This window comes from Agelaius tricolor, unplaced genomic scaffold (assembly GCF_023055355.1).
Source record: "Agelaius tricolor isolate 1412-34295 unplaced genomic scaffold, bAgeTri1.0.p SCAF_1, whole genome shotgun sequence".
NCBI classification, from domain to species: Eukaryota; Metazoa; Chordata; class Aves; order Passeriformes; family Icteridae; genus Agelaius; species Agelaius tricolor.
Window position 1 is genome coordinate 14,791,438 of NW_027269261.1, and position 25,247 is coordinate 14,816,684.

The window sequence follows — 25,247 nt, forward strand, 5'->3', positions numbered from 1 at the left end:
GAGCCCAGCCTGATAGAGATAGAGAACCACCCTCTCTGGGGTAATCCCATTAGTGTTTAATGGGATTCTCTTGGAGAGGGCTTTGGTCAATGTCTTAGCTGTTTCATCACATCATTAGCTTTTCCTCTCCCCAAAATGTTAATTCTATTTAGTGCAGAGATAATTTTTGATACCGGAAATGGCAACTAGGTCTTTATGGGAAAGTGAGAGATGGTTTCTTCCAAGCTCCCTGCTTTGGCCTTTGCTCCTATCAGGTGATGTTGTCCAGCAACAGGGATGGAGAGGAGGATTTACAGTTGGGAATCCTGTGTTGAGGAGTTTGAACTGCTGCTCCTTTCTCCTCATAAATGCTCGGCTGTTCACAGCCACTGTGGCTGCTGCTGGTTTGGGGAACATGTTTTATGTTTCACTGAGCTGACAGGAGGGAAAACCATTTTCCCTGTGCTGAAAGGAAGCCCTGGTGGCTGGGATCCTGAGAATGGAAGCTTCCCTCTCGCGTGTCAGCTCTGTCAGCATGTAACATGAGTTGTCAAAATAGGTGGTGAAGGACCAGCTGGCAGAGCACTGTTGCTTGCTTCCTGTGAAGCAGTGTAGAACTACTGTAAGCTTGCCTTCTTTCCTGGCTGATCTGTGTGCTGCTCTGAAACACAGGGTTATGGCTAAGGCAGGGATGCGTTCCCAGCCTGGGCTGGGAGTGCAGGAATCCTTCTTCTTCCAGGTAGGAAATGGAACTCCAGCTGCTGCTTAGAGTGGCAATAACAGGTAATGCACAATAGTGCTGGGAAAGAAGGAGAGCAGAGATTGGAGTCAGAATGTGCCACTAAAAGGGAGTATATGGCAGTAGTGGAGGGATGAGACTCATATAGCTCATGTGTTTCACTGCTAGAGCATCTCTGCTTTATGTCCAAATGCAAGCCAAGGGACAGATTAGCTGAGGTAACCATTAACTTTTAGGATGCAGACAATCAAGGTCCTCTGAGTAAAAGTGGAAATTTAATTCACGATACTGAGTCTGTTTCTGTGCTTGGTTCATAATAAAGCAAGTTTGTGCTGATTTCACTGACAGGATCGCTGCTTGCAAAGCTCCAACAAGCTCTGCTAATGTCTGCCCATTACTGCACTCAGGGTAGGACTACAACTTTTTTTTTCCATGTCTTCAAAATGAAGAAGTGCTCCAACTTCTATTTTTAACTCTCCTAAGTGAAATGAGATTAGACACGAAGCAGTAGTCCACCGCAGCAAGTAATTTTCCCAGAATGATTGTAGAAACCTGATAAACACAGATCTCTTTTATTGTAAGAGCAGAGGGGATGAAGAAAGGGCTCCTAAGGGAATGACAGGTCACGTCACCAGTTCCAGGACTGTCACTGTGTCTGTCTCTCTTTTCCTGCTTTTACTCCCTCCCGTGAATTTTTGGGTTTTTTTATTTACCATCTGGTATTTTCTGTCCTATCTGGATTTCTTCTGCCTTTTTTATTTACCTCTCTGTCTTTGGCAATAGTCCATTAAACAGCTTTCATCTGATGAGGGTTCTTGCTTCTGAATCCAGCTCCTTCAGGACTGGAGAAGAAACCATTTTAGACTGAATAATGTAACCTCTAAAGATCTGTATGTTCTCCAAGAAAACAGCTCCCTTCTGCTGAAACCGAGTTCAGGGAGCACATGTGTGTGCACATTCATTTTGAAAGAGGTTGAACCTCTCAAACTTCTCTGTAATATGGTTGCATCTTTAAGAACTACTGGAAATATGACATTTTTTTCCCTCCACCCTAAGTGGCAAAATGATTTCTAAAGCACAGCAAAAAATTGAACTTGAGTGGGGAGAAAACTGTTGATGAAGTCTGGGATTTTTTTTCTTTGCTGTAATTCAGTAGAGTACAGGTCAGATTGGACAATTCATATTTCTATTTTTAATTTCAGTATGTTTATATTTTTAATCCTGCTATATCACCTTTATTGTTGCAAGTACATCTGCTATTAATAGAACTTTTGTTCCATGTTTTATCTCCCTCCAGCTGGTCCAACCTATCTGTGCTCTCTGAGAAGCACTCTCCATTGCCTTTTTTCTTGTATAACTCTTCCTCTTTCTATTTTAAATAATACAAGTGTTTTGAGAACTTAGGAAGGAAGGAAGGGCTGGTGCTTTTTTTTTATGTTTATTGCTTAAAATTCAAGCTTTTAGTATCTCCTCATAATCTGAGTCTGCAGGCATCGCTTGGATATCCACCTATGAGCGATGTTATCCGTGGGTGGGCTCATTCTGGTTTTGTTATTATTGTTTGTTCTTGTTTTATAAGTGCCGTAAGTGTCTAAGTGTCTACTCTGTAGACAGAGTAGGTCCAGACTGAGTAATCCTGATGACTCTCAGCTTTCCTTCAGCTAAAGATGTTTTCTGGAGCAGGGGAGCCACCTGAGGTTTCCAGGAAGCGCGATGTGACCACAGGAACACGGCTCAGGTTGCGGCTCCTCTGGTGGCTGCGTATTTCATCAGCCCTTCATCCTCTTTTGTCATCAAATGCATCTTCACACCACAGTAAAATGACACCGTCTGCAAATAAATTTAGGAAGTGGTGTTTTATGGTGTTGTGAGTTCAAACAGGGCATTTCTAGCAGCTGCACAGACTCCTGGCAGGGGCAGGCTGGAGAAAAAATATTGTGGTCGCTTCACATGCTTTTAAAAACTAATGCTAAGGTCTCTTTTGTGTTCACTTGTAAGCTAGGTCAAAAATAGCTGAGTATTCACTCCCCTCTGATTGAACTTTAAAGCAAAAAAAAGTAATTTTAACAAAGAGCATAGTTTAGTGAGCTTGTATGCAAAAAAAATTGGTTGGTGTTTAGGGGATTTCTGCTAGGCGGGAGCCTGGGAATTGTGGGGGTGAAGATGGAGGAGTGAGTGAAGAAGCATGGAAGTGACCCATTGAGAAGAGTTTTTTCCTCTCATGTGCACAGTTGACAAGTCTGTGTGGAATCAAGCTTAATAAGATCAGGAATACAGGAAGGATGTAATTTTGCCTGAAACTTGATCATCCACACACACGTTTTTCCCATCTGCAGTAGCAGTTCCATAATTTTTGTGTTGGTGTGTGTTGCGAGTTTTCCCATCCAAGAAGAAAGCTTGATGAAAATCAGAAGTCAAATTTAAAAATATTTACAAGTCTGCTGAACCTCTGTTGACCTGGTGAATGCCTCCTTGGCAAGGAATCAAAAGGTTGGAATAAAAAAGTAGTTGTTGCAGAAGACCTGTTACATACTAGAAAAAAAGTAAGCTACAGGGTTTAAATAAATGTATTTATTAACTTCTTAATGGTTCACAGGTTCAGTGGTTCTTTTCTCTTAGCAAACTGTTTTATTTCACTTTCAGCTTTCACTACAGCCCCATAAGAGGTAAATAAAAGTAATACTGGGATATGGTATGGAATATGGTATGAATAAAAGAATTTGTGTGATCCCCCATGGATTCGATGAAGACTTAAAGATGAGTTAAAATCTTTCCACTTTGTGGTAGAAATACTAAATGTATTAGGGTCACTTGTGATTTCTGACCTAGAAATTTGTGGGGGGTGTAGAAGCCTTTAGTTTTAGGGTTTTTTTTCCCAAAAGATGGATGACCATTTCCAAGTGCAGATAGGCTGCAGGCTGTTGTATCTAATTTTATCTTAATTCTGATTCTCAGGAGAGCTCTTGGACTGTAATAAACAGTGTTTGTGAGGCACAACCTACCAACTAGTTGAAAACCTCCATTATCTCCAGAAACGTGGGAAAGTTTTCTGGACTTACATCCAGGGACCATCTGTGGGAACAGCTCGTTTGTTACAGGGCTGGACATCTCAGCAGCCCTTGGGAGAGTCTGGCTCGTACATACAAAGGAAGACCCAGAAACCACAGGGTTGGGAAGATGTTGGATTCCTCCTGTCAGAAGCTGCTCTTTGCAGAGGAACACGCTGAGCTGACTCTGACAGATAGCACAGTGTCAGCAGCACTCATGCGCTGTTCTGTGCTGCTTCTTTTCCCTGCAGGCAGCTGCTGTTTGCCCCCAAATCCAGGAAATGTTTTATCCTGAGGCTGAAAAGTGGGAGATGCACGTTGGTGTTACCCAGAATGGGCTTTGTGTGGTGAAGATGTTCAGCTGAGCAAGGCTCCTTGGCACGTTCCGCCTGTCTGCAGCTGCTTCCACGGCTCCCTGCATGCATTCCTGGGGGCTGAGAAATGGCTTGCAGGGTTCTGTTTCTAAAAGCACATGAATGAGAGGGGCTGTGATGCAGGAGTAACCTTTTACCCCACCTCCCAAAAGCCTGAGGAGGCGAGTTCAGTAGCACAGTCCATGGCACTGAGTTGTTTGTTTCCTTGAGCTTGGGATTGCTTTGTGCTGCAGGCTGCTCTGTGCAGCAGCCTGCGCTTCTGGGGGTCAGCTGGAGGAAATGCCTCCACGTGCTGCTGTGCCCAGCTCTTAGAGCTCTTCTGTGATGGTTGACAAGTAATGTTTTTCTTCTGAAAATGAAATGTGTTCTTCTTTTTCCCAGTGGGTTTTACCAGTTGTTGTTTCTCAGTAGTACTGCAGGCTTGTCAGGCTTTATTTCTCAGAAGAGATAATGAATTTAAGTCTGTTTTCCTGGTCTGTGTACCAGGGCACATGTCTGATGGATCTAATTAGGCTAATACAATACTCTCCAGATTACCAAATATTGTTTCATTAAGGAAATGGTATTTGAAGTCTTATTTTTATTGGCTGAATTGTATTTGAAGACACAGTGAGTTTGTGTTGAAGGAGAACACAAGGAGAATTCAGTATGACTAAAACTGTTTCTTGCTGTTCAAAAGCATCTGCCCAGCCTCTGGAAAGGAAAGGATTTGTGTGCTTGTAATGACATACTGTCCATAAGCTGTGCTTTCTTGGAGGGAAAAGAAAAAGTGTTTTAACAAATCACAAAATACATAATGTGAGGAAATTTTTAATATCTAATGGTGTTGTTTTACAGACTCTAGTTTTGAAATAGACATTTCTTACTTTTCTTACTTAGATATTTAAGTGAATAGTCACAGTAAAGTTAATTTGCATTTGGCACTGGCATAGAACAGCTATGATTCTAAACATTCTTAAGAAAACATTTCTGTTTTTTGTTTGTTGAAGATTTTTATGTTGAAATGGTAAATTACATGTGATTACCAACAAAAACTGAAATTACCTGAGAGTATAAAGTCTCTATAACGTAATGATGTGTCACTAACAGTACAGTGACTGAAGATATGGCAATTATTCTGCACTTTAAGGTCTGTCTGGGCTAAGAAATCGGCATTAATGAGATGTTTCACTCTTAGAACCAATGCTGACAGTGATTCAGCTCTAGCAGCAGATGGATAAAACAGGTTTCAGTACCTTTAAGCTCTGAGAATTTTCCAGTTGGATGCTAAACTGTGCATGTGTTGTATATTCCAGCAGTGAAACAATCCTCACCATGGCAGTTGGAGTTGAGCAACAGCTGATAATTGTCATAGTCCTGGGGCTGATAAATGCTCATCTGAAGCTCCTGGGGTTTAATAGCATGAAAGGGAGACTTATAATCAGATATATTTCATCTGTCTCCAGATATAAGCACAGAAGAACCACTCATGTTTTAACTTAAATCAATCCTTAGAAATACCAATCAGATGTATCCACTATAATTGGATATTCCATGTAATAAATGAGCATTGTTAAAAGTAATAGAAAGAACTGTTTGTAATGCTATGCAGAATATGATTTGAAGTATAATTTTTTGCCAAGTTAAACTAAAACATTTCCCAAGCTTAAAAAAAATCTGAACTGAGGCCCTTCATATAAGCAATGGAGTAGAATTACATTTGTTTAAAGAATAGATTGTGTAAATCTATCATGCAACAAGAGACCAGAAAGATCAGCAAAGACTCTAAATAGTCTTTCGTTTTTTGTCCGCAGTGAAATGTTTCCAAGTTAAGATGAAAAAGAATACTAAAATGAGTTACTGCTCTTATGTGACTTGAAAACCATTATAGCCAGTGGGATTTGTTTAGGAATTTCAAAGAAAATATGTCTCCACTAATCAAAGTCTTCATGCAGCTGTACCAAAATATAACTCATTGATTGTTTGTACCCACTTCCAGTTAATTTTTTTAAAGGAATTTTTAAGTAGTAGTCATATTTCCAAGAAGGGAGAGATTCTAGTCTGAATGATGGATTACAAGGCTGTGTTATTTAAGGTATGCATTATCTGATAAATACTGCACCAAAATACAGAATGATTGCTGCCTTTTGGGTTCTTGGCTGTGTGCAGTTTCTTTTTTGTGTAGAGTATCAAACTGTCCCTGTTGTGTGCACATGTGTATATGAGGGAGGTATAAATGATGGCCAATTATCATACATGGTTTCCTTCCCCTGGTTTTATGTGGCACTCTTTTGGTAGCAAACTGTATCAGGGTGCTTATAATACATAAAGGTGCAGAGTTTCTAAATGTAGCTCACACCACACCTTAATTAATTGTCAATCTCTTGATGATCTTCACCAAATAGCCAGGTTGAACTGTCCTGTATATGCTCTAGTAATACTGGTTTGTGTTCCTTATACTTAAAATTTCAAGTTTGGTCATAAGCTTCCTTGTCTGGATACACTTCAAAGTCAGCTTTATATCACGTGTCAAGCACAGTAAGGAAATTTGTGTCTGCAGTTTTTTATCAGCTTAGAAGGGTGCTGCCAGAAATCTTGCTGCATCTTGCAAAAAGGGTTGTTGTGAAGGGAGTGAGGTTAAAAAAAAAATTCCAGAGGATTGCAAATGTGAAATGCTCGAAGGTTATGAAATCAAGCCTAGAAAAGGGGTGCCTGGTATCACCATGAACCTGCATTAGGTTAACATTTAACACAATTGAGGTGTTTTGCCATGACACCTTTGCTTCACTCAGTGCAGAGGACACAGTTTGTGTTCTTGGTTTCTGCACAGGAATAAAACAGAAGGCAATTTTCTGCACAGCTGAACTGGGAAGAAAGTCTGCATCTGAACTTGATCTTGGCAGGGCTTGCTGAAGGTGCTGGGCTCTGTGCTTGTTGATTCACCTGCCCTCCTCCCCCCGTTCACATCAACCAGCACAGGAGGAGTACACGAGCAGTAGCAGTGTCACACAGCACACAAACACAGATGTGGTGATGTGAAAAATATTGAAGCAGAAAATACTCCACACTGCTGTTAGGAGACAGTGTAAGATGTGGCTGTAGAAAAGGACTGTAAGTCTGAATGGCTTTTCTTCTGGAAATAAAAAGAAGTGCTGTTTTCACTTCCAGCATAATGAGTTATTACAGGATAATTACCTCTTAAGTTAAATATTTCTGATATAAAGCAAGCAGTATGTACCAATATGTCAAATGCCCTATAGAAAAGCCAGAATGGTGCACTAGGCAGCTCAGATTTTGTAATAAAATCACAGATGCTCCTATTAAGCTGGAGCCTTAATACAGCCGAGGGTTTACTCCTAGTGTTGATTGCCATTTCTTTTCTCAGTCACATAACAGATGGCAGCTGATCTATTGTGAAAGCAAGGCAAGGCAGCTCATCCCTTGTAAAAAAACACTACAAACACCTCCATTTTTAGATCAGCACTGCCCAGTTTGCAGACAGGCAGTGTGAGGTGCACAGTGTGTGTGTCCAGCCCAAAGCCACTCGATGTCACAGCCCTGGCTAAAGGAACGAGGTCGTAGCTCCCCAGTGCCTGGAATGCAGCTGTAGCAGTACCACACCAGGGAAGGTTAAATAGAGGCAAATCCCAAGGACTGGCTGCACTTCACCTTGCTGTGCTCCATGTCAGCATGTGCTTGGAGGTGGTTTGTTCATTTTGGAGAAGTTGCATCCATTTTGTGTGAAGATGAAGCAAAAGCATCTGCTTGAAATGACAATGAGAAAGCTTAACCACAGCTTCCTTTTCCTACCTCCCATCCTCCCTCCGCAGCCATATATAGCAGCAGCTAGTGCCACTGAGACAATGCAAATACAAGGCTGTGGGTTTGTCAGTTTTGAAAAAATAGATGGAAAAAACTGGATAGAAAATGGGGTTTTAGTAATAATAATAATAATAATAATAATAATAATAATAATAATAATAATAATAATTTCAGTTGCTGCACAGGGACGAGGAGTAAATAACCCCTTCCACTCTGTTGCAAAATACAATTAATGCCTGACAAAGTCCACCAATGCTCTAAAAGAAGCTGCAGGTGCATTGTTAAGGCTTTTTGGGCCTTATGGATAGAATAATACAGATGAAAAAATGCAGTTGCATTTGGCATTTTGACTCTCCCTTGAAAGGCTTGTGCTCTTGCTGCTGCAGGCCCTGCTTTGTTGGTGCAGCATTTAGCAGTTTTGCTTCCTTGTTTGTGGTGTGGAGGTGGCAGATGAAACTGTGGGTGTTGCAATGAGCTGGGCTGTCCCTTCACTTGTTCCAGCCCACGAGCACACCTTCTTTGTCCCAGCCTTCCTGTTTCCTGGCCCAGCAGGGCAGCAGTGCAGTGCCAGACCTGACACAGTGTTCGTGGCACTGTCCATTTGGGAATGCCTGTGGCACAGTGGGGAAAGGGCCAGGAGGCAGGGATAAGCCTCCTTGCTACCCCATACCAGTGCTGAATTCCAAGAGGTACTCCCAGCTCATTGCTGGAGCCAACCCACTCCCCTCCAGCTGCTGTGGAGCAGGAATCTGGGATTAGTAGCAGACACTTGCAATTTGAGTTTTAATGAAAGGTGTCAGGTTATTTGCATAACCTGGTTTGTTTGTGCAACCCCATTATGATTGAGTATTTGTCAAACCCTAAAGATGTGTCCTTAAAGTCCTCAGTTAAGCAAGCTTTTCCCTTTTACTCCCTTTATTTTCCTACAGTCAATTGCTTCAGCAGACATGGATTTGAATCAGCTGGAAGCTTTCCTCACTGCCCAAACCAAAAAACAAGGTGGCATCACATCAGATCAGGCTGCAGTCATTGCAAAATTTTGGAAGAACCACCGGACTCAAATCCACGAGAGCCTGATCAATCAGAGCCGCTGGGATAATGTCCTGAAAAACATGAACTGGAGAGTGGACCTGAAGGCACAGTTGAGACACATTGATCAGATAAACACTCCTGTTGCAATAGTTGAAATGGAACTGGGAAAAAATGGGCAGGTAAGCTTCCTTTTGCAAATACATAAACCTGATGTAGCTGCACATGCACTGAGGTATATTGCCTATTGCTGAATTCACTGCATCCAAATCAAGCCAGTTGATTCATCACCACTGGCCCTTTAATTGGACTTGAAATTGGGGTCCATCTTTGGATACAAAGAAACATTTTGGGTGGTGAATGCAATTTTTGCTTTTTTTTCCCCTATCTTCATATAAAGAAGATATGACATATATATTAACATATATATATGACATATATATTCACAGCTCTCTTTACATTAAGCTTGAAAAATCAGAGGATGTAGAAATCTAACATGATCTTATAATTCTGTTTGTATACCATGCTCTGCAAATTCAATTAGTCTTTTCTTTTAATTCAACACTAAAATTAGTTAAAGTACGCAAAGTAGGAGCTGAAAAAGAGTAAAGCTCACAAATTACATTTTAGAACAAATGAAGGGAAAGACTCCTTTTTATTTTACATAACGCCCATTCTTATGTTACTTATTACCTGTCACATTATGCAATCTTGCCTTATCTGCCTGAAAGATATCTATCTATATATATGGCTCTATCAGTGCTGAACATTGCCTTCCTTTTTTTATCTTTATAGTCCATAGGATTGTACAGCTAAAGGCACAGATTCCCATCTTCACATTTGCTGTTGTTTTCTAACAGGAAATATATTTCAATTTGGTAACTTCTCTCTGTGATGTTTTAGTAAATTTCAAAACCTCATTTCTTAGCAGTAGCTACTGCAAATCATGCCATGAGCTGATTTGGGAATTTTGATGTTAATAGTTAACGTTTAGCAAGGTTCCTTGTATTTCATATTATTGTAATAGCAAGAGTGCCTGAATTAGGAATACCTCGATCCATACACCTGGAATATACATGTGCATAGGAGTGATTGAATTCCAACTTGGCTAAGCCAAGCCAAGAATGAAGGTACATATTGTCTGAGATCCTACAGAGGCAGAAGGTATTGTTGGAGTTGTTCTGTTGGTTCACTTTCCTTTGCAGTCAGTGGAAGCTGATCCTCCCTGAGCCTTCCACTTGTGGTTCTCTGCAATGACCAATACAATAATGGTGTGTGCCTTCAGGTTTTTTCCTGACCTCAGAGAAGTGGAGTTTTCTGCTCAGGATCTTGAGATTGAAAATGATTGTGTTCTATTAGCAGCAAATGGAAAAAGGTTGCTTTGAATAAAAAGGTTACAAGGGAGCACATTATAATGAGTACATTGAGTACATTAGTGAGCAAATGGCAGAAATACCTACATTCATTAAAAAATGCATCCTTAACTCAGAATCATTGTTGTGTTTCACAAGGGGATTATGTAGTTAGTGACTCCTGTTTTGAAACTGTTTTTTTCCCCCAGTAATGGATTTTACAGTAACATCAAGCAGCAAGGACATTTATATTCCTTTCACCCTCTGCAGAGTGAGTCAGGGGATGGAGGAAGAATACACATTTCTGAGACACTGTACTGTCTCTTATCAAAGAGCCCCACAACAAAATCAAAATGAGTTATTTTAGCAATGCCCCTTCATGCTGCAAAGGGAAATGTTTGTGCAAATGCATTTTTGGAACTGCCATCAATCACAAAATTGCCTCCTTCCCTGAGGGTACCAGTGAGCTGTGGCAAGCCTGGTGTGAGTTAAACTGGTCCTTACTGAAACAGCCATGGAGTAATTAGCATTGTCACCTCTTGAGTCAATGTACATTTGTTCTAAGGAGCTCTGCTTTCACATAGCCTTTGGCTGTGCATTAAATAAGTTCTCTGCTGTAAATCTTTGGGTTGAGGCACTCTACATCAGGCTCTATGCTTCTGTGATGGGATGAGGTTTGGGGTTTGAGGACCTCCTGGAAATATAGGTCACAGAGAGTCCTACTGGAAGTTGATCAACTTGTTACACACTGGATCTAGCCCACTAAGTTGAAACTGTCATGTTTTATAGTCTTTATAAGTATTTTTACTTTATTGCTAGCACATCTCTTCTAAATATCAAGTTTTGTAGCACATCAAATACACATACTGGTACCTTTCCTAAGTTTAGAAGAGAACATATTTTCTAAACAGTTGTCAGCCATAGATGGGATTTGATGAATAATGAAGATCTGGCTTTGAAGAAGAAAGCTGGCTGATGATTCAGGAGTAAATTATTCACAACAGACTGTTTTCATTTGGACACATGATAACAGGGGAATATACAAATGCATTGATATGTAATGAATTGACATGAATATTTCATGGTTCAACAGAAGCAAAGAAATGCTCTGTAGAAAATGTACCTTTCCAGAAGTCACTCTGATTCTTCTCAGTGCCTCTGGGTTGGATTTAGGTCTCTGCCCAGCAGACCAGGCTGCTTGGTGGAGCATCTGCTCCTTCTACTTCAATAAATAACTTTGCTTCCTGCTTGCCATCTCTGAATTTTAGTCAGCTCTTTCATGAGAGAAAGACTCTGTGTGTGAAACCTGCCATGGTTTGGAATGGGGAATTAATTGGAAGTGACTGGCTCATAAATGCCACTAGCCTGAGTTTATGTCAATTTTGTCAAATTTTGTGAATGTTTTCTGACTGGAGAGAGGTGCTTTTGGGTGTGAGAATCCATCACAACTTGCATGCATTAATTCTTGCTAGCCTTGCCATTACTGATAAGAGAAAAAAATGAACCCTTTTCCTAAAGTGCTCTTGAAAACACTTCTAATGAGGAACATTTGAAAATACCATGCTCTGAACATTGAAAATTTTGATTCAAGATCTGTAAATTGGAGTTTGAACTCTTCTTCAGTAAAGATTTTCCAGCAACATTAAAAGTTTCCTTTATGCTGGTGTTGTAGTCTTTATAGATTCTGGCAGGTTTATATTAAGATTAAAGGCAGATGAACATGCTAGTCATCAGCTTTGAAAGCCCATTTTCTTTAACATTATGAGTAAAAATAAAATTATAAAGCAGTTGCACTTTAGCCTGCATTTGCCTTCATCTTATGATATTCAGTGCTCATAACTGCTGGTCCATTTTTTCCATCTTTTCTTTGGCACAATGGTTTTATCCTCTTGGGTTTTTTATCTACCTTGCCGGCTTTCTCTTAAAACATCTGTAGCTACCTGTCCCCTTCTTTATGTCCTTTTTAATCTTGTTCTCCCTCTCTGAGCATGTCTGTAAAGCTCTTTTGGCATGAAATTTCAGGCAGACATGAATCTGCTCAGAGGGATGGGAGAGTGAGCTGGAGCATCCTCCTTCTCATGCCCTTCCTGCCCCTCTGCACCAGCCCTGCTCCACACGGTGGGCAGCCACTGCTGTGCAGTGTTGGCCTACCTGCACATTTCAGTCCCAGATTTATACCTGTCCTTGCCACTGACACAAAGTTACTGCATGGGTTTTGTGCCATGCTTTGGCACAAATATTATATTCAAACTTGTTTTCTGGATTTTGTCATGTTATTTTCCTTGTGAGATCTGCCTCTCCCCTGGGGCTGTGTTCTTCCTGTGGGCTGATTTGCTAATAAGTTTTACTTCCTTTATATAAAGAAAGTAAAATTATATATTTTGCATTATATATTTTGCAGTTTAATCAGTCTGAGACTGATCAGATATTACAGATCAGCTGAGAATTTGTTCTTGGCTTTTCTGCTTTGGCTTATTTACAGAATGGGTATTTCCACATACATTTCTTTCCAGTGTTTAAGATACCAGTAATCCATGTAATATCACTTCTCTTGGGTCTTTGTTGGATCTTAAAGCATGTTTTATGATCAAAGAGTATTTTTTGCCCTGGTTTAACATGAAGCTGGGATTCTCCTGCAGGATTCTTCCTGGAAAGACCTGAGATAATCACATCAGGATTATGGATTAAAGGGGTTTTTTTCCCAAAATATTGTGTCTCTCTTCTCTTTCCTTTTCTAAAAGCCTCTACCTGCCAGAGGGGTCATAACAGTTAATGATATACAGTAAGTAAATACCACAATGTAGCAAATACTAGAAGCTACCTACAAGGTAAGAAATTAGGATAGTTTCTTTCAGAGTTAAGGGCAAACAGCAGCCTTTCATTCCATATACTTTCTCTGGTCTGAAATCACCAGGGATGTGTATCTTCACGAAAAACAAGTGTTTTTCTTTAAAGAACATGCAAGCATTAGTAACAGCCTTTTCAGTGAAAGTCTAATATTCAATACTTATGATTATATTTTGATTGTCACTTTAAACTCTCCCCAGTGAGATAAAATACTTTCTGATGAAAAGACTTGCTAGATGAAGTGCACCTTTGCCAGTGCAACAGAATACTTGATGCTGAAAAAGTAGGAACTGTTAGCTGGCAGTTTACCTACTGTCTGCTGGTGGCTGGGTCCAGACCCTGATAATTCAGAGAAAATACTACTACTACTAGTACTACTACTACTACTAATAATAATAATAATAATAATTCAAGTAATAATTCTATTAGTTCATGTGTGGAAAGTGTTCATAAGGAGTATAGACAATTGTCATGTGCTGTATGTTGGAGATAAAATGCTTCCAGTATTTTGAAGGTCTGGAGCTTGATGTTTCATCAAGTTTTAGTTGCAATGATTATAAAGGTTTAATTAATGTTTTGAGAAGGAGTAAAGTAGGTCTCAAAGTAAACTTCTGGGAGATTAATTTTTTTTCTGACTTGTTAATTATGTCCATGCTACAGAAATCTAGGCTGAATTTTCTATCATCTGTGCTATAAAAAAAATTATATTTATTTTTAGCATTCATACATGAGCATGCTTTCACGATGTAATAAAAAAAATCGTAGAATTTATCTTCTATAAAAACTCTGTCCCTTGCTGGGACTACACACTGAACACTGCTGAGGATGTGGTGGTGTTTTGTGCATTTTTCTGAGCCATTTTTCTCTTGGCTTTTGTCAGCTGCAGTTATCCCCAGCCATAGCTGTCACTGCTGCAGAGAGGTCAGACCAAGAGAACATCAGGAGTACACTCATGCCATAGGGAGAAGGATTATGGCTGTGCCTGCTTTTGCCTCTGTGTGACTCCAGGTCAGGCTGCTTCAGAGATATGGCTGAAAATAGCCCCAGATAATGGATCTCCAGGCTTTTTTATGTAGGAACTGTTTGAAAAGGCAGATTGCTTTTTGTAGGGTATCAGTGTGGGCAAAGCGATGCGTGGGGAGATGAAAAGCAGCTCCAGGTACCCAAACCAAAATAACTCCAGCCAGGCCTGCAGAGAGGAAGGAAAAGCAACCACCAAACCATTTTTCCTTTCCAGCCATAATCTGTCTTAGTCTTTGTAGCTATTAACATCATCAGAAATGATGTTCCCATCAAAAATGGGAAAAGCATGAGCATTTATAAGCCAAATTAATCAACTTAACTCCAATGGGCTTAATATTTTTATTTGATTAAAATGATGGAATCTGGTAAGTAGAAGTCAGTTGGAAAAAAATCACCTTTGTGGCCAAGCTGAATGTAATCATTTGAGCTTTTGTTCACCTTGGAAATTTATGAGCTGGAGGGAACGGTTACATAAGGGCAGTACAGTGCAAAAGCAAATAAAAAATAGAGAGGGCAGCAGGTCACTCCACAGAGAGGAAATGAACACAGTTGACTGACTTAACTCAGTTATTTACTTAATCCTCTGCATGGCACTCTCTGTAGTCCTTTGCTTTGACAGGTCAATTTTTGTCACCTTCTTGGAGTGGAGAGAAACTTGGGGAACAAGAAGAGAATTTTGTTATTTGTGGTTCTTGGGATGTGGAAGAGTAATAAGTATGTTAAGGAGATAAGAGCGTTAAATGGAGGTTTTAAATAACTGTCTGACTCAAAAGTGTCACTTTTCCACTGGGTATATTTGACAGTATTTTTTACCTCAGGTATACATCCTATACAAAGCAAGGATATTCTGTAATCAGTAGTGCTGACAGTTTCCATGCTGGTTTATTTGTGCCCTGTATATGTGGATGTGCAAGTGCACACATACTCATATATTCCCTGTCTTTACTCTGGAACTGGATTTGCTGAAGTAATTAAGTAGAATAAGTTAACTGAGATAGAAGTATTGATTGTAGCTGAGCTCAGGATATTACAGGGGAAATTCTGCATTAATTAAGGATGAGCTGTACGAAGCAGTGATGCCTATTTACTGCCTTTCATCTGCCTAAATTCAGATTCAGTCCTGGACCCTTGAATTTTTTACCTTCTCCGGTCTTGCACATTATGACAGAGGATTTGCAATCTGTTAAATATATAATATCAGTGATATCGACAAATATTTTGCAATCTAACATCAATCAGTTCACACAGAGCAATAAAATGTGGGGATAGCTTTGATGAAATGTCCTCCAGAGCATCTCTTGCAGCCTTGAGAAACAAATTGTAACGAGTCTGGGACAGGGGCAGCTGGGGTCAACAGAGCTGGCTGTTGAAAATTGTCCCAGCAAAAGTGTTTCACCACATACCTTTTCTTGGGGTTGGCTCTACAGAGTCAGAGACCCTAAATTACATCTCCCCCATCACCAGAGGAATTGTTCTGTTTGGGGCACGTTGGCAGAGTAGTTTCTGTGTGATACTTGCTCTATGTCACACAGAATTGCACAGACAGTGGGACTGCCTGTGATTATTTACACTTGCCTGTGTAAATAATCACAGGCAGTCCCACTGTCTGTGCAGTTCCCACCACCACGGACTTGGGGCTGTGTGGAGAGTGTCTGCAAACATGCAAATTAAAGCACTGCATTTGCACAGAATGCCAGGCTGGCACCATTTGGCTGCATGACCTTGCAGCAAAGCCAGTCTATAATTGAGGTCAAATGTAGTTAAAGGACCAAAAATTGTAATCTCCCTAGCATCTTTTTAATAGAAGTCAAAAGTTTTGCATGATTCTTGAAAAACTTTTTTAAAAGGGGGAAATTTCTTTGCTGGAGAGCCTGTATACAGCAAATCAAAGCCTCTTTGCATCTTAGGTCTGGTGGTGGTGTCAATCTGTGTTCTTCAGAGGACTTGGATATCAACATAAGCAAGTAAATTGTTCATGGGAAACTCAGGAAAAAAAGGAGTTGTTATGAACATCAATGCCCACTGCATTGGCTAACAATGCATCTTGTTTTTACAGGCCTAGCCTGACCAAATACCTTTAAAATTGTTGTTTTGCCAGTTAGCCAGCCTTGCCCATCTTGACACTATGCCACGTTGCTGCTGAGAAGTGCTTTGGAGATCCTTTCAGGTGTGTCATGATCTCTTTTGAAATCTCTGAGCATTGGCATTCGGGGTGCAAGTAAGAGCAAACAGGTTCTTAATTTATTTTAATTAGGAAGAGCTACTGCAGGAGAAGGTGTTAGAAGATACAAAAGGAGAAAACTAGCACATAACTGGGGAGAAACACTTGTAGAGCATGAAAGTCTTTTTGCTGCTTAATCCTTTGTATTCTCTTTATCTTAAATATATGTGTGTATCTATATATATTTGTATACTTTTCATAAAAGATGGACTCCCGTTTTTGCTGTGCAAGAATTGATGCAGCAGAAGAAACAACACAGTCCACAGTGGCAAAGCAAAATCCCTTCAGTTCATGGCTAATTCTCAGTGTAATATTTCATGGAGCAGGTATTTCCATTCTAGTTTCTGCAAACTAGGGCTTTCCATCCCTCTAGAGCTTCTACTCATCCTAGGTAAATATGAAAAAAGATAAACATAATTTTTTTTCCTTTTCTTTTCTTCTTATCATTCTGTTTACAAAACCTCTGACAGAGTGATTCCACGGGTAGCTGGCTGGAATCTGTTGGTGGGCAAAGCTGTCCTTGGCAGTTGGTGGCTGAGCATTAATGCTGAGGTGCTGTGAGCTCCCTGCACGGAAATGCAGTTAATCAGCATGTGAAAGGCTTGGGATACTGGCCCCCTATTTGGATAAAAGCAGGTCTCACTCCTGCTGCAGTTGCTCTTGCTGTTACAAACCACTAGCAGTGCTGCTTAGGGACTTCCAGAGGCCAGCAGAGAAGTTTTGGGGGAGGCTCGTGCCCCTTCCCAAGTGAATGAATGAAGACTCACTTTGTAGGAAACAAAGCCTTTTTTTTTTACAGGTTCACTTGCTCTATGTTAAATGGATTTGTCTGCTCCTTGGTATGCTGGCTTTATCTTGTCAAAGCGTAGACTGAAAGAAAGGCAGTAAATGGAGCTGCCACAGAAGATCACACATGGGTTTGAGAGGGTGGTTTTGGTGTCAGGTCTTTTCCTTGCTGCCAGGTGGACTTGAAAAGTTGCTGACTTTTGCTGTGTGTCCTCAGCCTTGTGCTGCCCCAGCAGTGACGTGTTCATGGAGCTGAAAGTGGCTGAGTGAGTCCAAATGAAATTTTTTTTTTGTTCCCTCCCTACCCTTTTATTTTTTTTCATCCACATTATTTTTAGTGTAGATCAATTTGTTGAAGGGACAAGTTGAGGGCAAAATTGAGCAAAAGAAATTGAGAGCTCTGTCTTGCCTTGAAAAAAATGCTCATTTAAGCATACATGTTGAAAGAGCCACCATTTAAAATTCTAGCTAGTGATCTCTTGAACAGAAATGAAGCAGCTCTCCTTGAATGCTGAAGATAACTTCTCTGAAGTGCCAATTTTTCTTCCAAGAATGGAGGAGGAATAGAAAATGAGAGGCACGGCTGTTGGATGAGTTTTGTATTGTGGAGTTCATCTGGAGAAGGGTGGGAAAGGTATCTGATATGGAGATGATCTAAAAGGGGATCTGGAGGTGGCAATCTGCACAGATTGCAAGAGCAGGGGAATCTTGATGCTTTAACAGCATTGATATTCTTTGGTTCTAGAAAGTTTCTCAGCTACGTGGATTTGTGACAGCAACAATGAGAAGCATGATTGAAATACTGGTCCTATTCCTTGCCTGCTTATTTTGTCTGGTGTTAGTGGGAAATGTGGTAAGCTGAGCCACAGCTTGACTGAGTTGCCTGAAGTGATCCTGTAAGTCTGGGAACAGCAACATCCTACAGTCCTGACTTACAGCTTTAACAAATAAACTCATTTATTGTTCAGAGTTGGGGTTTTTTTGGGGTTTTTTTGGTTTTTTTATTCAATAGTTACAAGAAGTTGGTTGGTGTTGACAGTTTCATCCTCAAAACAGCTTTCTCTGTTTCCTTGCATGCATCTGGTCCAGTTTTTTTTTTTTTTTCTTTTTGCTTGTTTTGAAAATACTTACAGAGGCACTGGGGTGAAGCATAAGTTTCCCTGCTTTTCTCTGAAAGGAGATGGTTGGGAGGAGATCACTGGCAAGTGCTTTTGGTTAAGACATCATGGTCCTATATACTACTTGAGGAAATGACTACTTTGAACATAATTCCTGGAGCAAATCCTCTTCATTTAAAAAGAGATTCCAACTTACAAAAGATACAAGACAATCCTTTGATTAAGAAACCTCTTGCAGCTGTAATTTTGCATAGACCTTGACACAAGGGGTTTTTTTCCTGTCCTCCTTTCAAATTATCAGTTGCAAAACTCCACAGAGATAATCAGACATGCAAATCTTCAATATATTTTTAGTTCAACTCACTGATGTAGATTCATTAACATGTTAATGTGACAAGGAAAGCATAATTTAAATTGCATATGCCTAATTTGGTTAATAGATGCCTGAAATACTGTCCAAATTTTAGACGTAGCCATACTTGATACCAATTTTTCAGGACTTTTTTCCCCTTTTAAATCACAAGGAGAGTACAAAACCTCTTGTTTTATGTACAGAAATAACTTTGTGGTGCTTTTTACCCTGACTATGCACAACCAAAGGACCTTTATGCTGGGAATCAGTGTTCCTTGTACACATTGTCACATTCCTAGTGATTGAATTGTAATAAATTGCATCAGTGGAGACCTAGTGAGGATTGTGGTATTGTAATTTGAGTTCCCAGACTGCATTAGGTAGAGTTAGACAGGAGATAGAAGATGAAAAGAGAAAAGTTTCCTCGTGTTCAAATATGGCCAAGCTCCACCAATGCAAATCAGGGATGTGCTTGCCCTGTATTTAATTTGCAGTGGCCTAACTAAATGAGATACAAATTACTATTGGAATTAGAATTAGACAGCTTCTGAATCTTGGTTGAACATGCAAAGCTGCTATAATATCCAGATTTTTTTTAAAGCCCTGAAGTGGTATTTGAATGCTTACAGGCAATACACTTTTCAGTCAATTGATTCCATTTCTGTTGAATCACCCTCAAAAGTGAAGCTGTGCTTTAAGGACTATTAAAAAATTTCATTCCATTTAACCTGTAAATATGCCACAGGACTTGAGAAAATGAGTTTGATAATTGCTTTTTTTTGGAAGACTTCAGCCTGGAAGGCAGCATCTTAAAAGGGCTCAGCATTGAGGAGAGTCTCTAACGGAGCCAGTTAGAGCCAGTTACGCTGGCCTGACTTCCTTGGGCTGAAGTAATGAGGTGTGACAGATCAGGAGTGCAGTGCATCATGGTCAGGACCAATAACCCCTTTCAGAAAATTACATTTCTGCTCTAAGCAGTCGTTTTGAGTTGTCTGCAGCTAATTGTAAACCACCTGCTTTTACAGAAAGGGAACTCTCATGTTTCCCAGTAAATATCACCATGATGCTCTGAGACAGCTATGAAGTGCAGCTGTCTGGGAGAAAGCTCAAGTCTGATCAAATTTAATTAGACTGGAACCTGTTCCTGCCTACAAATATCTTGATTATACAAAGAGACACGCCACTTGACAGAATTGGCTTTTGTAATAGCTACTGCTGTGAGAAGGTGAAAGAGAGGTGTGGATTCACCTGCTCCTTCTCACTGAAGACTGAGCTGAGCAATGAGCCGTGTCTGCATCCTGGTGCTCACCCAGAGCTCACCAGAGAGGAGCTGGAGAAACCCAGGCTGCTTGAGGGAATGATAAATCTTTCTGCCTTGGACTATTCCCTCAAAGAATATGGACTCCATAGGAAAGCAAACATTACTAGGTCAGCTCTAGGAGCCTCAGGTTTGGTGAGATAGATTCCAGCCTCTGTCTGAACTGCCTAGTGATTAATGCAGCTTGACAACTCCTCTCAAATGAGTGGTATGGATAAAACCTTATCACTTTGTTCAGCTCAGGGCAGTGGAAGCAAACTGCCTCAGCCTTCATTTTTGAGGAAATAAAAGCAGAAAAGAAATGCAGCACCTCCCATTACACTGTGGGAAGTGTAGTTGAGTGAATGTCATTAAACTGTCAGCCAAAGCAGTGCAGGCTGCTGGCTGAGAGACCTGTATTTGCATTAAATCAAAACTCTTGGGCTAAAAATTAATGCAAGTTACAAATAAAATTATAAAGAAAACCTCTTTAAATGTGAGTTTCTTTTTAAACGCCATATTGAACAAGCGCTGAGTTTACTGAGCAGAAGCACTTACAGGTTTAAGCACACCAAATGCTTTGCATGACAATTAACAGCGTGGATAGGCTGTGATCCAGGAGCACAGGAGATATGGCACGGTCTGGATAGGAGGTGTGACTGGGCCACTTTGTTCCCCAGCACTTTCCTCTGCAAGCACACCAAGTCAAGAAGAAAGACAATACCTGCAGCTGAGAGCAAGGGTTTGGAAGATGATGGACAAATGGATTGGTTTGAAGGCCTTGGAGCTGCTCTGTAGGGAAGAAGGCAGTGAAGAAAAGAGAAAAGAAAAGAAAAGAAAAGAAAAGAAAAGAAAAGAAAAGAAAAGAAAAGAAAAGAAAAGAAAAGAAAAGAAAAGAGAAAAGAGAAAAGAGAAAAGAGAAAAGAAAAGAGAAAAGAAAAAGAGAAAATAAAAAGAGAAAAGAAAAAAGAAAAGCTTATTTATCCAGGCACAGAGCTTGGAGACCAACAGTTCTTGCTCATCTCTGAAGGGGATTGTTCTCCAGAGCTGCTGGAGGAGAACTCAGTTTGAGGGACATGGGTGTTAGATGGTGCTGTCACATCCCAGTGGCCTTTGGGTTGTCTGAAAGATTTTGGCTTGCCATGATCTTTGTGCAGAAGCTACCTGGTTAGAAAACTGTGCTCAGCAAATCTCTGTATTTTATCCTAAACTACAGGCTCTTGCTCTGAGCAGGCAAGTACTTTCTTTCAAAGAGATGTTGCTGTTCTCTGGCATTGCTTTTTGGAAGAGGATTTTTGGAAGGGGACTGTGAGAACTGAGATGCAGTGCTCCAAGCCTGGTCCTTCCTTCTACCCCTTTTGGTGCATTTGCATGACACCGTGTAGAGCTCTCCAGGAACTCTTCTGGCTCCCAGGAGAGTTTCAGCTCCTGCCTTTCCCTGGGGCAGCAGGCAGAGCTCCTGGCCAGAGGGCTGAGGATGGCCAGTGCTTCCATGTGCAAATAGGGAACATGAGATTTGTGCCAGCCAGGAATTTACACTGACTTCAGATACTTGTTGTGCTCCGGGCCAGCCTGGCTCATCATGGCCCATCCTAGGAAGTGACAGCAGTGTCCAACAGCCCTCCTGTGTCCTGTCAGAGGGCAGGCCTTTCTCCTGAAGACAGGGAGTTGTCACCAGGCCTCTCCCTTTGCTGTCCTCCCCATTTGGCAGCATTCCCTGCCCGAGGCAGCTCCTCCGCACCCTCCTTTCTTCTGTGCCCTTTGCTTGGCTCTGCTCGTGTGTTTGTTTTCTCTCCCACACTGACTCTGTTTCATTCACTGCCCAGAATAATAAGAGGTTTGTTGAAAGGGTGCTGCTAAGTAATTTGTCTTCTTCATTCATTCTCTCTTTGTTTAATGTTTGTTTTTGCTGTGTTTTGAATGCAAAATTATTAATTCCATTGTCGTTTATTTCAATTGTATTTATTATTGTGGAGGCTCCCACACAACCCCTCTTACTGCTGTAAAAAACTCATAAATGAATACTTATAATCAGTTATGATGGTATTTTAATTCCTATTTCAAGGATACCATCATAAGGCGGAGAACATAAACAAAAGGATTTCCATTAATTCTGGTAGTTGGTGTGAAAAACCCTCAACCCAAGTTCCCAGAGTGCAAAGCCTTTGTGGTATTGCCAGGGTTCATCTCTGACAGTGCAGCCATGGCACTGATGGACATCTAGTCCCCAGGAGCCTCTGGCTAAATCTGGAAAAAATATGGAGCACACAGTGACTTACCACCTGGAACAAATGTTGGCTTGGGCCTCCTGTATGCACACAAGAACATTTACCTGTGGGCAAAGAAGTTTATTCAATGGCTTCATGCATTATAATGGCAGAACACTCAATATCTCTAAGCTACTGGAGAAAATATTAGTGGGATTTTTTTTTTTCAGCCAGAGAATATGTGAAATGGAGGTATACTGGAGCAGATTGTTAATATCCTCCCCATCCAAAATCTGGGAAATGGGTTTTAGTGCTTCTCTTTCCTTTCCCCGTTGTTAGAGCCTACGTCAAATGCTGCCTTTTATCTGAAGTGGTTTCCCCAGAGACCTGTGCTCCATGCCAGTTCCAGGTATTATTCATCCTCTATCCTTCTCTGAACATCTTCCTTTTTCCAGATTTTCAATTCTGAAGCAATAACTTTTTGCACCTAGTAAAATGTAGTCATTTGGTTATATTGCATAATCAATCAGGTCAATCCTTCTCAGGCTTTGCTAAAGGAGAAAGCAGTGATGCAGTGGGCTCAGAGTCCAGCAGGTCCTGAGCTGCAGGTGTCACCCCTTGGCAACAGCACAGCCTGCCTTGTTGTGTGTGAGGCCCCATTTCTCTTTTCTCTTTCTCTGCTGGTTCTGCTTTCATTTCTTCTGCTTCTCCTCTTTTCCCTCCTGTTTTTCTCTGCTGGTTCTGCTTTCATTTCTTCTGCCTCTCCTCTTTTCCCTTCTGCCCCTCAGGCTGCTGTTCTGCCTCTTTCCTCCATCTTTTTGTTCCCTTGGCTTCATCCTCACACCCAAACTTGGTTCCTTGTTTTGTATCAGCAGAGCTACTGGGTTTTTTTCCTTTACTGGAGTTGTGCAACACAGCAAAAGACCACAAAGGGTCCCAGGTTAAAGCTGGCCATGGGCACATGAAGGCACAGAGGCTGTCCTGAGGAAGGTTCAGGTTTGCAGGGTGTCTCCTTGTGCTGTTGCTTTACATCATCCCACTGAGCCCCAGTGCTGTTATGGAAACAGTGTGTGGTTCTTGCTCTGCAGCACAGCTGATTTTTCTAGGAAGCTGTGAACAGATTGTATTCCTATGGTTATGTGTGGTTTGGTGTTTGGTTTTTTTTAAAGCAGTGTATGAAATCTTCACTTGGAATTTTTAGTGAAACTCCTTGTCTAAAATTCTGTGGATTTAGTGAACAGAGCTTTAAAAACAAGGGTGGAATACAGAAGAATTACTTGGCACCTGCCTCTTCTAATATGTTTGAAGTAATGAGCTTGATGCGGTACATTTGTGTAGCTAAGCTGTAATATTTTGTTCATAATGATGATTATGCTGAGTACCAGCTTTGCTAGCTGAGGTGCATGTGAACTCAAGCAAGGCTTATTACCCTGGAGAGTTGATTAGAATTGGGCAGAGGGCAGTTGAAAGTAAGCAGCCTGTTTGCATTTAAGTGAGCTGTAGTTGCAGTGAAGACGTGCTCACCCTGTCAGTTAGAATTGTCCGTCAGTCTGGAGCAGTGGAACCTCACGCTGGTGACAGGACGTGTGGCTGTGGGGTGCATGAGGACTCTGCTCTTTCTTTCTGATGGCTTTTCCCCTTTGGAGCAGTGAATCATGTGGCAATCCCAGCTTCAAACAGGATGCTGTCAAGGGGTTCAATGGATTTACAGAGAGGATCGATTGTGCACAGGCTGGATGAAGTCTTCAGACGCCTCATTGAACATCAGTAAACCAAAGGGTCATTATCCCTTCCCCTCTCCCCCCCTCACCTCATCTGTCATCTGTTTGTAGCCTACTCTAATGTCCCTCTTCAGACCTTTATTGTGAGTTGGTCTTACTTGAAAATAGATTTTGAGAACTGAATATGTGCTGTATTTGCAGGGTAGGGAGGAATGATGAATATGACTCCATGTTCTTAGAAGGCTAATTTATTATTTTAAGATACTATGTTATATTAAAGAATACTAAACTGTACTAAAGAGTACAGAAAGGATACTTACAGAAGGCTAAAAAGATACTAATGAAAACTCGTGACTCCTTCCAGAGTCCCAACACAGCTTGGCCCTGATTGGCCAATAAGTCAAAACAATTCACATGAACCCAATGAAACAATCTCTAAACACATTCCACATATGAGCACAACACAGGAGAAGCAAATGAAATAAGAATTTGTTTTCCTTTTTCTCTGAGGCTTCTCAGCTTCCCAGGAGAAAAATCCTGGGCTTTTTCAGAGAAATATTTTTCAGAAAATATCAATGTGACAAATAGGAACAAATGGGTCCGTTGCACATGGAAATAAGTATTTTTTTTCTTTGCCTCTCCTCAGTGGTAAACATGCTTCACAGTATGAGCATTGTTAATGCAAATGCCAGCATCCTTTTGACACTCAATGGTATTTTTGATGAAGGCAGGGGTTGGGTCACCAAAGTGGATGGAACATGACTTTTTGTGCTGAAAACGAGAACATGGAGATCTCTTACACTTGAAATTATAAAGATGTGTTTTGTCCATGGTTTCACACTCCTCTGTACAAGAAACCTTTATCTCTCAGGCTTGTGTTTAATCTTTAGTCTTGACTGGTACTAATTAGAGACAAATCAGGTGAAAAACAATGAGTCAGATGTAGAGGAAAAGATGTGGGCTTTATTCTGTGGAAGCGAAGTGCTTAACCTTTACAGTCTGGATTTCTGGTTAAGCAGGAGGAGATTTTCATGTCCTGCCAGGGTATTTTTTGAGTATTAAAGTAATAGCATAAGAACCTAAACAGGAAAAAAAGGGTTTTATGATCATGGGTATGTTACACCCCTGAAGAAGTCACATCTTACAGTTGCCACTGTAAGTTCTGTGCTGTGTTCATGGGCTGAAAATCTCACACTTTACAAAGCTACTGGCACATCTTCATGCCCCTAATAAATTCTCAGTGTATTTGGTTTCATGTGCAGCCTTCCATTTGCACAAACAGCTGGCTAAAACAAGCTGTTCTGGCTTTTTCTGCTCTTCACTTTGTCTCTTCTTCCTTCTTATCTTCCCTCTT

General features: G+C 40.8%; 2 protein-coding genes across 7 annotated transcripts in view; both read left to right on the forward strand.

Annotated features, from left to right (window-relative positions):
* The window catches only part of COMMD1 (copper metabolism domain containing 1), a 65,876-nt gene that overhangs the window by 8,962 nt on the left and 31,667 nt on the right, over positions 1-25,247 (forward strand). For 5 of the 6 annotated variants that reach the window (XR_011678778.1, XR_011678780.1, XM_071424308.1 and 2 more), the window contains exon 2: positions 8,870-9,151. Coding sequence is in view for 4 of the 6 variants with exons in the window: in XM_071424308.1 (XP_071280409.1) it covers positions 8,870-9,151 (282 nt within the window). In the remaining 2 variants the exon portion in view is untranslated. Of the gene's footprint in view, positions 1-8,499; positions 8,630-8,869; positions 9,152-25,247 lie in introns of those variants that run through there. The other variant, XM_071424331.1, reaches the window with a different exon arrangement.
* B3GNT2 (UDP-GlcNAc:betaGal beta-1,3-N-acetylglucosaminyltransferase 2) overlaps positions 9,012-25,247 on the forward strand; it is a 73,168-nt gene continuing 56,932 nt past the window's right edge. Inside the window, exon 1 of the mRNA XM_071424266.1 lies at positions 9,012-9,151. The gene's annotated coding sequence lies outside the window, so the exon portion shown is untranslated. The remainder of the gene's footprint in view (positions 9,152-25,247) is intronic.